The following is a 14302-nucleotide window of genomic DNA, read 5'->3' on the forward strand; positions in this document are numbered from 1 at the left end:
CCGCCGCTGCCGCTGCCGCTGCCGCCGCCTCCTCCTCCCCCGGGCTACGGCCTCTTCCAGGCCGCGCCGCTCGGGCTCCAGCTCCGGCCCAGCGCCCGCCGCGGGGCACGCCGGGAGATGCAGTCCGCCTGGCGTCGGCACCGCCCTCGGTCCGCACAGAGGCCCGCGCGGCACGCTGGGAAATGGAGTCATCAAAGGCCTAAGAGGAGACGACGGTTCGCGCTGTACGTCGGGAAATAGAGTCCTGGGTAATCCGTGAGCCTACTGTGCCGAGGGAGAACTCCTGAGGCACTTTAGAAAAGAGTGAGATCCACACACTCATTTCTCTACAGCAACGGCAAGCTTCTAAGTTTGCCTCAGAAATGTAATCACAGCCACTCCATCTCTGAGCTGTGTAGGCCTTCATGCATGCCGGGAAATAAGAGTCCAATTGCTCTGTCTTTTGACTGTGTAACTCCCGACACCAGGTGCACTTCGGGATATGGGGGGGAGGGGAGGGGGTCCTTAAATACCTAGATCTCGGGCCGTGGGGTAAACTGGGAAATGCAGTCGTGGCCACACCCTCGCCGCATTGCAGGTGTAAAGCGACTTCCAAAGCACGCCGGGAAATGGAGTCCTGGGTGGTACTCAAAAACCCAAATGTATATCGCAGTTCCAGAAATAGGCCAGTAAGTGGAATAGACATCGCGCTTCACCTACCCTATAATACTCGAAGCCGCATTCCCTGCCGGGAAATATAGTCGACACCCAGGCTTCCACGTAGTTGCTACAGCAAGCCCTGGTTTCATCTGGGAAATGGAGTTCAAAGCCGGGTCCCAATTAAAAGAGGAGGCGGGCTCTGTCACCAGCCCAAAGCACGCTGGGAACAGTCGAGAAAGGCTCCTGACCCTTTGTGAAACTATACTCAGAGGATTTCTGGGAAGTGAAGTCCAATAGGTACCTTTGGTGGCGTGTGAAAGATTGACAGAGGTTCCCTGGGTAGTTTCCATGCCTCTGCCTTCGCCCCCTGATCCAATGAATGAACACAATCAGTGAATGCTGGGGTAAAAGTTAAGGTACATTTAAATTTCAGGTAATCACCTAGCAGGGAGAAAAAAAACACCTTCTGCCTATCCCTGCGAAAGGTTTGAATAACACAGTCCCCAGTGGTTTTTCTGAGCACCTGTCTTCAGTTACAATCTAGCTTTTTCTAGCAATGTCAGTAGCACCAGAAAGGTCAGATAGAGAAGGAATTTCTGTTTTTCAACCCTCATTCAGTTTTCTGCATCGTTGCGCTTAAGTGCTCTAAGTAAACCCGGTTACAACAAGTAGCCTCTCAGGTTTGTGCGCAAAACGAGTCGCCCCGTTTATCAGTTAACAGCCGGAAGAAGAGCAGCCCCCAAAGGACTCTGGGAAACAGAGTTCTATGTCGACATCCACTCCCAATCCCCACCGCCCCGCCCCAGCACCGCCCCGAAACGCTGAAAAGAAAGCACTCTCAGGTTGTCCCGCCTCGAGAATGGTGGGAAATGGAGTTTCTGGACTTCATTTTAATCTGAATTTGTGTTCATACTAGTTGTCCTGCTCCCTCTGAAAGTTTAAAAAGTCCTATCTGATCGGTCTGCTCCTGACTCCAATTTCCCGCGGACACAAAGGCAGACGGTAACGTTAAACCCCTTTTGGTCTATGTTATCTAGGATGCAAAGCTCGATACACTTGCGCTCTCTTCACAAAACCTGCGGACGTATTACGCACAGCTCGGAGCGGGTGCTTCTGGGACCTGTAGTTGCCCAGACAAAAGGTAGCTGCTGCCCTCTGACGGCACCTCTGAGATGAAATGTAAACTGAGTCAGATCCCAAGGTCTACTAGGGCATCACAGAAGGGGTCAATAAGCCTCACAAGGGCGGCAGATCCGGGCGAAAGACAGAGGGTTAGTTAACCTCTAGAACCCGTGGAACAAAGGTAGCAAAGAGCCACGTGGGTCCGCGCCTCGAGCAGATTGAGGTCAGGATGAGTTTGTGAGCCACAGTCTGAGGGAATCTTAACAGGCTGTGTGTAGCAGGGGAGAATATTTGTAGAGGAGCGATTGGAAAGGCTGTCAGTCTCTAAGAAGGCCCTAATGTCTGGAAGGGCTGAGAGAAATCTATAAAAGGTAGAGTTTTTGATGGGCCATAGGCACTTGGGAATGACAATGAGGATCAGTAGCGAAGTTCAAGTGGATTTAGGATCCCTGTAAAAGGTCTGTGGGAGACCGATAAATTACTGGTGCCTAAGGAGCTCTTTGAGCAACCTGAACGGGTGAGGGATGACTGAGAAGCTGTAGGAAGAGACTTCCAAGGCGCTTTGTAGATGAAGGGCCACAGGTCCAGAAGTGCCAAAATAATCTTTGAAGTGTCTTTGAGAGACTTACAAAGCAAGGATTTCACAGGACACGGGCAGGACCAATGATACCTTCTTGCAGAAACATTTCAGGCTTGGAAATGGACTTAGGTGGGCAATTAAAGACTGGGGGAGTGGCTGGAGTCCTCAGGGCCACATGCCACCTGTGACATCCCACACAGAATGTGGGGCAACAAGTTTGTGACACTGCGGTCAACTGACCCGGGAGAGCAGTTCTGGAGGTGAGCACTTAGAAATGATGGTGGTTAGAGGCACTTTGAAGATGTTAGAAGTCCAGCTTCAGGCTACTAATCAGCTCCTAAGTGGGGTCTTGCTTTCCTCCTGCCAGTGACAACATCGCCTTTCGCTATCACCCCACTATCTACTCAGCTGCATCTATGTTGCCAGGAACTATGCCTCATCCCAACTTCCAGAAATAGCCTGGTGGCCCCCACCCCAGGGAATGACTTACATCACCCAGGACAGGGAGCAGTTGCCCGAAGGCTGCCGTGGAGCCTCTGTTTCCAGCCAGTACTCCAGCCCTAAATCACTGTCAATTGACAGGGTCACCCGAAACCACCCACCCAGGACTGGCACAAGCTGAGATTCAAGCGTGAGTGGGTAGCAGTTGCCAGTCAACTTTCCTTACCCCTCAGGGTTGAAAAGGGTGGTGTTTCATGGTGTAGGGGACTAAACCATCCCTGAGCCCTCAATTACCACCCCATCTCTCAGCAAGCAGCTGGATGGCCTTAGGGTCCTTCCCCTTTCTGGGCCTCAGGCACCTCACCTGCACTGCTTGGGATGGACTAGTCTCTTGAGGGCAATTCCAGCCTGCATTCCTCTGGATTCTTTCATCCCCAATTCCACTCTGCATCTGGACTTCTAGTTTTTGAGTTCATCTCTCAGATCGTATGATTGAGACCCTGATCTAGACCCAGCCATCTTGGCTTTAGAAAGGAAAATCCAGGAGTCGTTGAAAGAACAAGGACTTCAGAGACAAACCCCATTTCAAGTCCCGGCTCACATTTAGGGCCTTAGGTATTTGAGTCCATTGCTCTTCCTTCTGGGATGATAAAGGAGCTAAAACACCACAGCTCCTAACTTGGCACATAGGTCAGTTGATACTATGATGAGCTAGAGCCTTCTCAACTTGTTAGCCGGGGACCTTGCTAGATCCTTAACTTCCTGGCTGGACTGAAAAAAAAAAAAAATCATTTAAGAGGTCTACATTTCACGAGACACTGCAAACAAGTTTCCAAAGGATTCCCAGTGTAAGAGAATCCTAAATTAAGCAATCTGGGTTAGGATGAAAAAAGCAAAAAAAAAAAAAAAAAAAATGGACCCAGGATATATAGCCTCTCGCAGCACAGCACCTGCCTGGCAAGCACAAGGTCCTGAGTTATAGTTTTTTATTTATTTTTCCTGAGTTAATTCCTGGCACAAAAAAAAAGCAAGCTCTTGGTCTTCACTGGGTACCCCGGGTATGGCTAGAAAACAACTAGAGAAGGTAGGTATTTCAGGCAGAGCACCAAATACAACGCGATGGTGGGTGAAGGTCCTAGAGGGATTCCAAGGACAAGCAGATCCTAACAGAATAGAGAAGTCAAGTATACCGGAGTAGGGCCAAAACTGGGGTTTTTTGGCAGAACCAGGGATAGAATTCAGGCCCTTGCACTTGCCAGGCAAGCACTTATTCCGAGCCATCTCCCCCTCCCCTGCCTCCATATCTTACTTTCAAGCTCTGGGATCTGTGACACCTATGGCTGGGATCATTTTCCTGACCCGATTTTTCCCTCCCCTCTAGTACTAGGAATTAAACTTAAGACACAGTGTACCAGCCCTTTTAATTTTAAGCCAGGGCCTAGATTGCCTAGATTGGCCTCAAACTTAATACTACTGCCTCAGCCTCCCAGTGAGACTGGGATATAGGCATGCCCGACTCAGGCAGTGATTTGAGTTGGCACTCTAGCCACAACCCCACTGGGGTGCGGGTTGGTCTAGGCCTGTTCTTCACAGTGAAGCAAAGGTTGGGGGCCTGCACCCATGCCCTAGGACACATCACCGCATGCAAAGGTCCAAAGTTTTATTGTTTTGAATACATTCTCCAGCGTCCCTCTACTTCCCGACCCACCCTCCATTCCCCATACAGAATAAGGCTTGACCACAGCCCCCCACCCCACCCCAGGGACCCCAGCTGGGAGGCAGAGGGGGCTTCCAGTTTGGTTTCAGGGCACCCCCTTCCCATCCCCCATCCACCTGCCCATGGGCCAGTCCTCGGAGCAGCTGGGGGTGAAAGGGTAGACTGATGCTGGGGTGAGGAGTGGGAGAGGGAGAGCAGGCACTTGTAAGAGATTTGTGGCCCATGGGTGGCACCCCTCACCCTCTTCTCCCCCCGCCACACACACCCCCTACCACTAAATTTTTGGTTCATCATAACATTGTCCTTCCCCTGCTGCAACCTTGTAGGGTATGAAAAACCCAGGCACTCATGGCCCCTTAAGGGGCAAGGAAGGCAGGGATGGGAGTGAAGGTGACTGGGGAAGGTGGAGTGGAGAAGAGGTACAAGAGGCAGAGAACAGGGAGGGAGACAAGGCTTTACTTCCTAAGAGATTGTAATAAAAAAGTTCCTGGGTGTTGAGGCCAAAGCCTCATTCAAATATAAATTCCCCAGATGGAGGTGGCCCCCTTAACTGCCCCCACCCTCCTCCCACCACCATTTTACCCCGAGCTTAGAAACCCAGAGACAGGGCACAGCTCCCAGCCCTGGGCACCCACCCACCCCCAGCATTAAAAACAAAAATTTAAAAAAAAAAAAGTTTTATACAAAATGTGGGGAGGGAAAGGTAGGAGGCAGGAAGGAGACTAAAGAGCTGCCCTCACCTCCAAGGCTCTGAGGGGTTAAGGCAGCAAAAGAAGCATGGGGAGTGGGGGTAACCTGGGCCCCCTGACCACAGCCCTCAGGAATCTCGGTGCTCCAGGGAAAGCTGGGCTGTGGCATGCTGGAGGTCAGAGCTCACCCGTCTTGGGGTGAGGGGTCCCCCAGCCTCCCCAGGGCCTTCCCCTCGCACCTTCTTGTCCTCACCCTCATCCTCAAGGCCCCCAGGGGGGGCCCCACCCCCCTCCAGGCGACAGTCTTCACTCCAGCGCCGCTTAAAACGCAGTTTGAGGGGCATACACTGGGCCGCCCCAGGTGCCTCGCCAGGCTCCGGCTTGGGGGGTGCAGGCGGGGCACGGGGTGTCTTGAACACCTCCCCATCTTCCTCATCCTCATCACTGATGTCAGTCACCTCCACCTCCTCGGATTCACCTTCAGAGATAGGCTCCACTTTGATCTGTGGTGGTGGCGGTGGAGGCGGTGGGACCAACGCCCCTGCCCCCTCAGCCAGCCCGCCCGCACTGCCACTGCTGCTCTTGTCGGCACCTCCTGGAGCCTTCTCTCCAGCTGCCCGCTGCCGGCGTCCTAGTGGGGGTGGCTGCAGCTTAAACTTGAACGGGGAAGAGGAGGAAGAAGAGGAGGACGAAGCCGAGGACTGGACCGGTGGGGTCTCAGGTGCCATGGGCGGCAGCGGGCACTTGTCAGGGCGCTGGGGCTGGGGCACCACTAGCCCAGGGTAATGCAGGAAGGCGCGGGGGCTGAGGTGGTAGTTGTAGACGCTTTGGGTGTGGGCCTGCAGGTACCGTTTCATGTCCTCAGGACTGAAGGAAAAGTGTGAGCCTCCCCCTGAGCCGCTAGGACCACCACCACCACTGGGGTACATGGGACTCAGTGTGGGGGAGGGTGTGTAGGCCAGGTGGGTGGGTGTCATGGGCAGGGCTGGTGAGAGCTGAGGGGGTAGCAGGGAGCCAGGCCCGGCCAGAGGCGACACAGGAAAAGGACTGAGGGGTTCAGGGCCACCCCGGGGCCTGGGATAGACACGGAAGACGCCAGGGTCGTGGGGCAGGCGGGCGAGTGGGGGCCCTCGGAAGGCACCCAGCTCTGGAGGGCCGGGTGGTCGTGCCCGGGGGTCCTCTCCCAGTGGCTCCTCCAGCTCTGACGTGCCATCGCTACAGTCACTGACTGAGCCACGACCCAGACGGCGGGCTACCACGGCGGAAAAGAGGGAGGAGGAAGATGATGAGCAGGCTGGTGGTGAGCGGGGGTCCTCGGTGGGAGACAGCACCTCAGAGGGCGTTGAAGGAGGGAAGCGGAAGTGGCTTCCACCAGACGGCACTGGAGGGGCACTCTGTGGCACTGCGCCCCCTAAAAGCAGAGACTTGATGTCAAGACCTTTGGCCCACCTTAGGAGGATAAACCCTCTCCTCCAAGGGGTCACCCATCCCCAATACTCACCAGCCAACCCCACATCAATGAACGGGTAATTAACCAGCACCAGTTTGTTGAAGTTGAACTTGTACGTGAACCGTTTCCCCTTGGTCTTGTGCAGGATGCGTTTATTGTAGTAATAGCTGTGGATGTAGAATCACAGTTGGGATGGTCACTCTATTCCTGGGGACTCAGACCTGGTCAGACTACTGACCTGGACACTAAATGAGCACTGCTCACAAGAGAACCAGAGAAACATAGACCACATGGGAAAAATCAAATATTCTCTAGGACACCTCTGTTACCACTGGTCTCAGAAAACACTACAGCTTGCCCAGTTGTACAGCTAGAACCTTGCAGAGGCAGGAGTCAAACCCAAAGCCCGTTCCCATGGGTCAAGGGCCTCCCGATTGGCAGGGGTTGTCATGTGCCTAGGGCCCACACACAGCAACACCCTCCTCACCGCAGGGCCCGGCTCAGCTTGTCATAGTTCATCTGGGGCTTGCACTTGCGGACGCCCCACAGCCGGGCCACCTCGTCCGGGTCCTTGATGACGAACTCCCCGTAGTCCCCCTGCCAGGCGATGACGCCCTGGTACTCCTCCTTTCGCAGCAGCTCCAGGATAAAGTGCCACAGCTGGATCTGCCTCGAGCCAGGGGACGACTCCGGCTTGTAGGCCCAATCCGGGAAGGCAAACCCTGGGGACAGGAGGTAGGGAGTGGCCGGGGTTCAGGGTGCCAAGTCAGGAGCTATGGGCTACATCCCAGGGTCCACACCTCCTATCCCACCCTCACCGAGGGGAAAGCCTTCTCCCCTCATCCAAGTGATGGCTTGAGTTAGAGGGAGACAGTGTGTGTCTATGTGAGGGGGCTAGACAGGAACTGGGGGGAGGGGGAGGGGAAGCTGGAGCCTGCTCCAGCGACACCGGGAGAAACAGGAAACCGTCGGCGGCGGGTCCCGGGGCCAGTGCCAGGGGGCCAGGCACCAAGCCAGGCTGGCGGGCAGGGCTGCCAGAGGGGGAGGGGCAGGAAAGGGCACACATGGCCAGCCAGATTGGGGCATAGCCCCCTGTCTATCCTCACTTCCAATCAGAACCAATAGCACTCCCCCAAGCTCCTCTGGTCCCATCCTTAGGAATATACACTACCTGCCCCCCAAGACCTAACAGCCCCTACTCCCATTGCAGAACTAGGATTCTTTTTCCCTTCTTAAAAGGACCAAGAGGGGTGGGGTGGCTGCTTCACGATGAGGTCAGCGCTTGCACACACAGAGGCTTCTGTCTTCCCTGGAGAGTGAAACTCAGACTGTCTGCGAGGGCCCCCCCAGGCCCCGGACCCTCTGAGTGGCACTGCCCTCCCCAGCCCCAGGCATCCAGGCCAGCCCAGCCCCAGCAGAGACAGCATGAGCACACTGAAGCAGTCACACTCTTCCCACTTCTGCCTTCTCATCCTCAGCTTCTTCCCTGCCCACCTGCCCGGCGGGCCACCCGCCCCCAGCATTAACCTTGGGTAGAGGTTGGTGGTGGGCTGGCTGGTCCCTGGAGGGGGTGGGGAGCCTGGGGGGGCTGCGGTTGTTGTCATTTCCCAAACCCCCGGGTAATCAGGGGCCATCAATAATTCAGCACTAGGCAGCCGGTAATGGAGGGGTGGGAGGAGGGAAAGGGGAGGAAGAGAGGGAGGGAGAGGCAGGGCAGGGGCCCTAGAGCCTCTAGAGAGAAAAGGCCAAGGTAGATGGCTCAAGATGGATAGGGTCCCAAGGCCCAATCAGGCTGCTGGGGTCAGTTTCCCTCCGTGGACCGAAGCTCAAGCAGGTACCAACCAGGCTTCTAAGCAAGACTGAGCCTCCCCAATGACTCCACCCAATTCTGGAATCCAACAGGGGATCCTTCCCCTAGGGAACACAGATCAGTAATTTTTTTTATCAGAGATCAGGTAGATAGATCTCTGCTCCCACTAGGACTATTCTCTCTAAATCCAGAGCTCACTGTGCCCCCCCCCCACGGACCCAGGCCCCTGGCCCCTAGTCCCAGTGAAATGGGGAAGGCCAGTATGAATTCCTCACCTAGTCCCTGCCCCATTCAGAAATCCAGGCCTCAAAGCAGCGCCCAGGGTTCCAGGAATATGACCTCCAGCTGTTCAGGTCCAGAGTGCTGCACCAGCAGCCCTGCTCCTTTTGGCAGTGCCAGCCCCTAACCACCCTTTCCAGGAACCTAGGCATCTACAGTCCCATGCCCCATAGGAATTCAGATGCTCATCCCATTTCCCTCCTCTTGCCTAAGAAAAAGGACATCCAGGGTCACCCATGGGGACAAGAGGTCTTCGGGAGCCCAAAGGTCTTTAGGAACTCAGGTAATCAGACCACAAGCTGCATGTATCCCGGAACCCCCTCAAAGAAGCTCCTGGCACCTCTCAGGGAAACAAGCTCCATGCTACTCCCACTTCAGCCCCATTCTGGCTCCCAGACCCAGGAGGGGGGCTGAAGCCCCTGAGACATCAGTCTGGGGGTGGAGGGGTGTACTGACTTCCACCCTCCCCCCAAAATTAAAGCCACCCTTCCCAGCCCACCCGCCCCAGCCTCCATGTCCCCGTAACCAGGCAACGTGTGCAGCGACAGTCCTGGGAGCGGGGGAGCAGGAGGCTAAAAATAAACTTTGCAGAAGAGAGGGAGTGAGAGAGACTACATCCAACACAAAGGGAACTCGGAAAGGAGGTGGGGGGGCTCTGGGAAGGCCTCAAGCCACGTTCTGGGAGCTGTCCCAGGCACCCTTGTTAACCCCCTTCCCTGAGCAGCATCCCCTAGGGCCTGGACAGTGGTTGCCACTCTTGGTAGGGACCCTTACCCACACCCAGGCCCACCCCAATGACGGCTTCCCTCATCAGACACAGCATACATGAGGGCCTGTTCCTGGCTTTGGGGGGAGCATAAAGGGGGGTGACGTCAGGGTGTCTCAATGGGGCTCTGTTCCCCAGGCCTTGGAGCCAGGAGCCAGGCACGGGCAAGGGGAGCATGTGTGTGTGTGTGTTGTGCATGAACCCACGTGCTTATACCAGGGAAACACCAGCCCTGCACTAAGAAAGCTTGGGGGTGCAAGTCTCCTACAGCAGGGGACCAGTGCTTCAGGTAAAAGGAGAGCAGCTGTACTGAGACAGGGATTCAGGAAACACAGACAGGGTGTAGAGGTGGCAGCAGACAGACAGGAAGGGCTTGGGATGGCTGGGTCCCAGAAGGCAAGCACACCTGGAACCTACAGAGATGGAGTAGGAATTCTCTCAGACAGCACAAACCTGGGTGGGGGCACAACTCCTGGGAACCCCAACTTCACGTAACTGCCCAAACTTTTTAAAAGGGACTTTGGGTGTTGGTAGAGGAAGAACATGCTGGCCTCCATGGGGGCCCCATCACCTCCCCCACTGCAGGCAGCCCTCGATGGCGCCAGAGCCGGGAAGAAAACAGGAAGTGGGAAGCAGCCACGGCACAGAAGAGAGAGGCCGGGATGGAGGATCGGATGGAGGGGCATATAGCTGCGGGCGGAGGAAAAGACAGACGGATCTGGAGGCCTTTCAGAGGTCCTTCCATCCCCCTTGCTTCCCTCAACCTGAGAACATAAACGAACGAACACACACACACACCTCCGACCCCAGTGTTGGGGGAGCAACCCAGCCGGTCTGATCGGACTAGGGCCCATAGCTGGAAGGGAAGATGAGGCGGGGCACCTCTGACCCCTCCCCTGGGGAGGGTAGGCTTCTGTTGCCCCCAGGGCTGTGCGGCCCAGAAGCCTATAGGAGCCTGTGGGAGCCCAGGAGTATGTGCGACGCACGTGACTGACCCTACAGCACTTAGCACCCTGCCCACCCCAAAACCCCTCTTCGGCCCCAATCCCCAGGCACGGAGCCCTTTAAGAGCCGCCCCCACCCGCCGAGCAGGGGCTGGACTGGGGTGGGGTGGGGTGGGGTGGGGTGGGCCGGTCGGGGCACACACCCGCACACAGAAGTCCCAGCCGCGGCCGCCGCCGGGGGAAGGAAACAAGTTTGAACAGCGGCGCCCGGCGCCCGGCCCCCTTCCCCCTCCCCCGTCCCGCCCCGGGCCGGATTCCGACAGGGTAGACGGGCAGGGGGCGGCTAGGACCCCTCCCCCCGCGCGCTCCAGCGCAAAGTCCAGCCCGCGCGAGCCCGGGGGCGGCAGGAGAGGGGAGGGGGGAAAGTCCGAGTGGGAGGGGGGTTAATCCCACTGCCCCCCGCCCGCTGGTCGAGGGGGGAGGGGAACCTTGGCCCCTTAAGGAGGAGCAAGTTGGCGGGGAAGAGAAGCAGAGGGAAAAGACGGCCCACAGAAAAAGAAGGGCTGGATCTGGGAGGGGAGGCGAGGGGGGTACTTTCTGCGTCCCCCCCTCCCCACGCTCCTCAAACCCCGGCCTCTGGCGGGGCGGGACGGAGGTACCTAGGTCTCCCTGGAGCCACCTTAAAGCCGCGCGTTCTAAGGTCGGAAACAAAAAGTTCCTTTTTCGAACGTTCGGGCTGCGCTTTGGAACTTTGCGACTCGGTGAGGGCGGGGGAGCGAGGAGCCGGCGGAGACAGGCGGGGGAGGGGCGGCGCAGCCCGGACCCCGAGTCCCGGGTTCCCCATTCACGCCCTCCTAGAGGCCGTCCCGTATTCACCTCTAAATCGGTGCGGGGCACGCGCTGCCGTGAAGGTCACGGTTCGGACCACGCAGCGCTGAGCTGCGGACAGCGGGCCCCCTGGACAGGCCCCCCCCGCCCCGCACACGTCCCGGCCCTCAGAGTGCAACGTGACAGAGCGGCAGGGAGGGACCCTACCACTCGCGTGATCCCGGGAGTGGGAGAGAGCCCACCTTTCGTGGACCGGACAGGGAGAGAAGACTAGGACCCGCAGCACCCACACCACTCTGACCGGAGCCATGAGCTGGGGGTCCCAGGCAGCACCCCCGCTCGCGCCGTGAGAAGCAACAGGTCTCGAGTGCTTGGGGGTCCCCCAGAACTAGGGATCACTCGAGCTACCCTTCACCCTTTCGGCCCCCCCCAAAGTTTTTCTGCCCGGTTCCCTGGGGCAACAAGTCCCCCACACGTGCGGCCCCCGCCCCCACCTGTGTCCGCCGGGGTCTTCATGCTGGGGGGGCCCGGGGCGAAGCGCCCCGACTTCGGGCCGCGGCTCCCGGCGCCCGCGCTGCCCAGTCCCGTCCCGCGCCCGACGGGCCGCCCTCTCCGCCTCACCCGGCCTCGCCTCTCAGAGCCTCTCCCCTCCCCGCCGCCGCCTCCCGGGTTAATATCGCACTCCGGGGCCGGGACGCCCACGCCCCCCGGCCGGCGACGTCACCGCCGCGTCGCCATGGAGACACTGCGCCCGCCCCCTCCCAGCGCACTCACACACACGCTTGCCGGCTCGCAGCCACTGAGGACCCGCCGGCTCTGGGCTTAAAGGGGCCGCGCGGCGGGGGAGAGAGGAAGGAGAGGGCCTGGAGGGGACCGGGTCCTAGGGGTCATGACCTTTCTCCGAGGCTTTGAGTCTGCAGATAACTTAAGTCCTCAGTATTTGCTAACTGCCCCTCCCCTCCTTTTCTGGCCACCGAGAGCTCCAGAATTTCCTTTGGGAATCTGGGGGGCGTTGTGGGGAGGCAGACACCCTCTGAGTGGGGTCAGAAACTTGTGAGGAAGGGCACCGACCTTTGGGGAGGAGGCAGAATATTTTGGGCAAGGGGGCGTAATCTGGACCTTGGAGGGTGGTCAAGACCGCAGCATTTCTTAGTCTGGCCTTACCCCACTACCACCAAGAGCCTGGTTGGGGGCAGCTGTCCAGGGGTGGACTGAAATGGGTGGGACGCATTTCCCAGTATCGGAAATGGGGAGGCGGGTATGGCCTCCGCTCCTGTAGGGATGGGGTCTTGGCTTTGATAGCATCAGTACAGCTGGGGAGGAAGTGACCTGAGAGCATGCATTCGGCTCGGCCACCACCCTCCCAGGCTGCAGCTGTCCTAGAGAAGCAGCGGGCACCGGAGATACCCCCACCTCCACCACTAGGGCAGGGGGTTCCGGAGGTAGGGCCAGGATGCGAGGGGGCGACTTAAGTCTGAACAAATGTCTTCCCTAGGGGGACTGGGGTCCTCAGGAGAGAGGAAGGCCAGGTTTAAGACTTGAGGCGGAGCGTAGGGGAAGTGTTAAGTCTCTGTTCACTGTTGTTGCTTGGAGGGATTGGTAGAGCCCGAGGCTCTGGGAAACAGGAAATCGGAGTGCTGATCAAATGGATGCGAGGAGCTGCCAGCCAGGTAGAGGGCAAATAGAAGCAAGAGTCACAGACCGAGCTAACATAGTGTCTCAAGAATGACTGTTTGAATTACCAAAAGAGAGTAGGAGTTGAGGAGGGATGGAAACCCGGTACAGTAGATGGACAGGAGGAGGGATGGCCTGCAGGGATCAGGCTCTTGGGTGCTTCAAGCATTGCTGGGTTTCACCTTAGACCAGCTCCTGAGAAAGTCTCAGGCCTCCTCCTTGGGGAGACCAAGGCCTCAGGGGAAGCATCACCCCCTTGGGGAATTATGTAACCTTGCCTACGGACAGTGTAGCTCCCCCACGGATATTGTAACCCTCTGGGAGCAGTGTGGTCCAGCAATAATCATCATCATTGTTAGAATAACAGCTCCTGATTCCGAGTGCTCACAATGTGCCAGGCGCTCGGCCAAGCATTGTCAGGGGCATCTTCTCATTTTATCCTCACAAAATCCCATGAGGCAAGTTACTATTGTTATCCCCATTTACAGATTTAAAAAAATAAGACTCTGGGAGAGGAAATGAGTCTGCCAAAAATCCTATAACCAGGAAATTCTGGAATGAGGATTCGAATCCAGATCTGTCTGATTCTAAGTCCTTAAGCAATGTTATCTTCTTTGTTTTGTTTTTTGGTGGAACTGGGGATCGAACTCAGGTCCTTGAGCTTGCCAGGGAAGCGCTTATTTCACTGAGCCATCTCCCCGGCCCCAGCAATGTTATCTTCTACAGGAGTCTCTTCCATGTTCCTGAAAACAACAACAACAACAACAACAACAACAACAACAACAACAACAACAAAAAGCTGACACAGTACAGAGTATCAAGGATAATAGGTCAGCTACCCTCCCACCAGCAAGGCAGGGACTTGGGTTACTGTTCTAACTCTGGTGCCTTGTACCTATCACAAGTAAGCTCAGTTGTTTACCTCTTTTTTTTTTTTTTTACCTCTTTAAGTTTTAGTTTTTTTAATCTGGAAAGTAGGGACGCTATTTCACATCAGGGATATGAAATAAGTAATATTGGGCTGAGGATATAACTTAACGGCAGAGTGTGCTTGGTATGTGCAAGGCCTGGGTTTGATCCCAGCACCAAAATAATAATAATAATAATAATAATAATAATAATAATAATGATTAATACAAATAATAATTATAGTGAAAAAGGGCCAGCCAAATAGCTCACCAGATTAAAGTGCCTGCAAACAGGCGCAGGGGTTGGGGGTTAGATCCCTGAGCCTGCCATGCCAGCCCTGGCCCCAGGGGTGCACTGAGATGAGAGGGCAATTGAGACTGGGCGTGGTGGTACATACTTGTAATCCCAGCTCCTGGGAGGCTGTAAACAGGCGGAGCATGACAAGTCTGATCTA

The 14302-nt window shown here is 56.5% G+C and overlaps 1 protein-coding gene across 2 annotated transcripts; it reads right to left on the reverse strand.

The window, feature by feature from the left end:
- Nucleotides 1-4417: 4417 nt before the first annotated feature.
- On the reverse strand, nt 4418-11947 carry Erf (ETS2 repressor factor). Of its 2 annotated transcripts, none has more exons than XM_023704506.1 (4): nt 11887-11947; nt 7126-7360; nt 6690-6805; nt 4418-6599 (listed from the first exon to the last, which is right to left on the reverse strand). In XM_023704506.1, exons 2-4 carry the CDS (start codon nt 7155-7157, stop codon nt 5317-5319), a joined length of 1431 nt encoding a protein of 476 aa, XP_023560274.1. In that variant the 5' UTR covers nt 7158-7360; nt 11887-11947; the 3' UTR covers nt 4418-5316. The 2 variants fall into 2 exon arrangements, with proteins under 2 accessions (XP_023560274.1, XP_004644425.1); XM_004644368.2 differs by having other exon boundaries at nt 4429-6599; nt 11760-11941.
- Nucleotides 11948-14302: the final 2355 nt, after the last annotated feature.

Source organism: Octodon degus, unplaced genomic scaffold (assembly GCF_000260255.1).
Source record: "Octodon degus isolate 3935 unplaced genomic scaffold, OctDeg1.0 scaffold00197, whole genome shotgun sequence".
Lineage (NCBI taxonomy): Eukaryota > Metazoa > Chordata > Mammalia > Rodentia > Octodontidae > Octodon > Octodon degus.

Coding starts and splice junctions, on each gene's coding strand:
- Erf (XM_004644368.2), bottom strand. CDS start 11,781: ATGAAGACCCCGGCGGACACAG. Junction 7,361..11,759: donor GAAGACCCCGGCGGACACAG/GTGGGGGCGGGG, acceptor TCCTGTCCCCAG/GGTTTGCCTTCCCGGATTGG. Junction 6,806..7,125: donor AAGCTGAGCCGGGCCCTGCG/GTGAGGAGGGTG, acceptor CTACATCCACAG/CTATTACTACAATAAACGCA.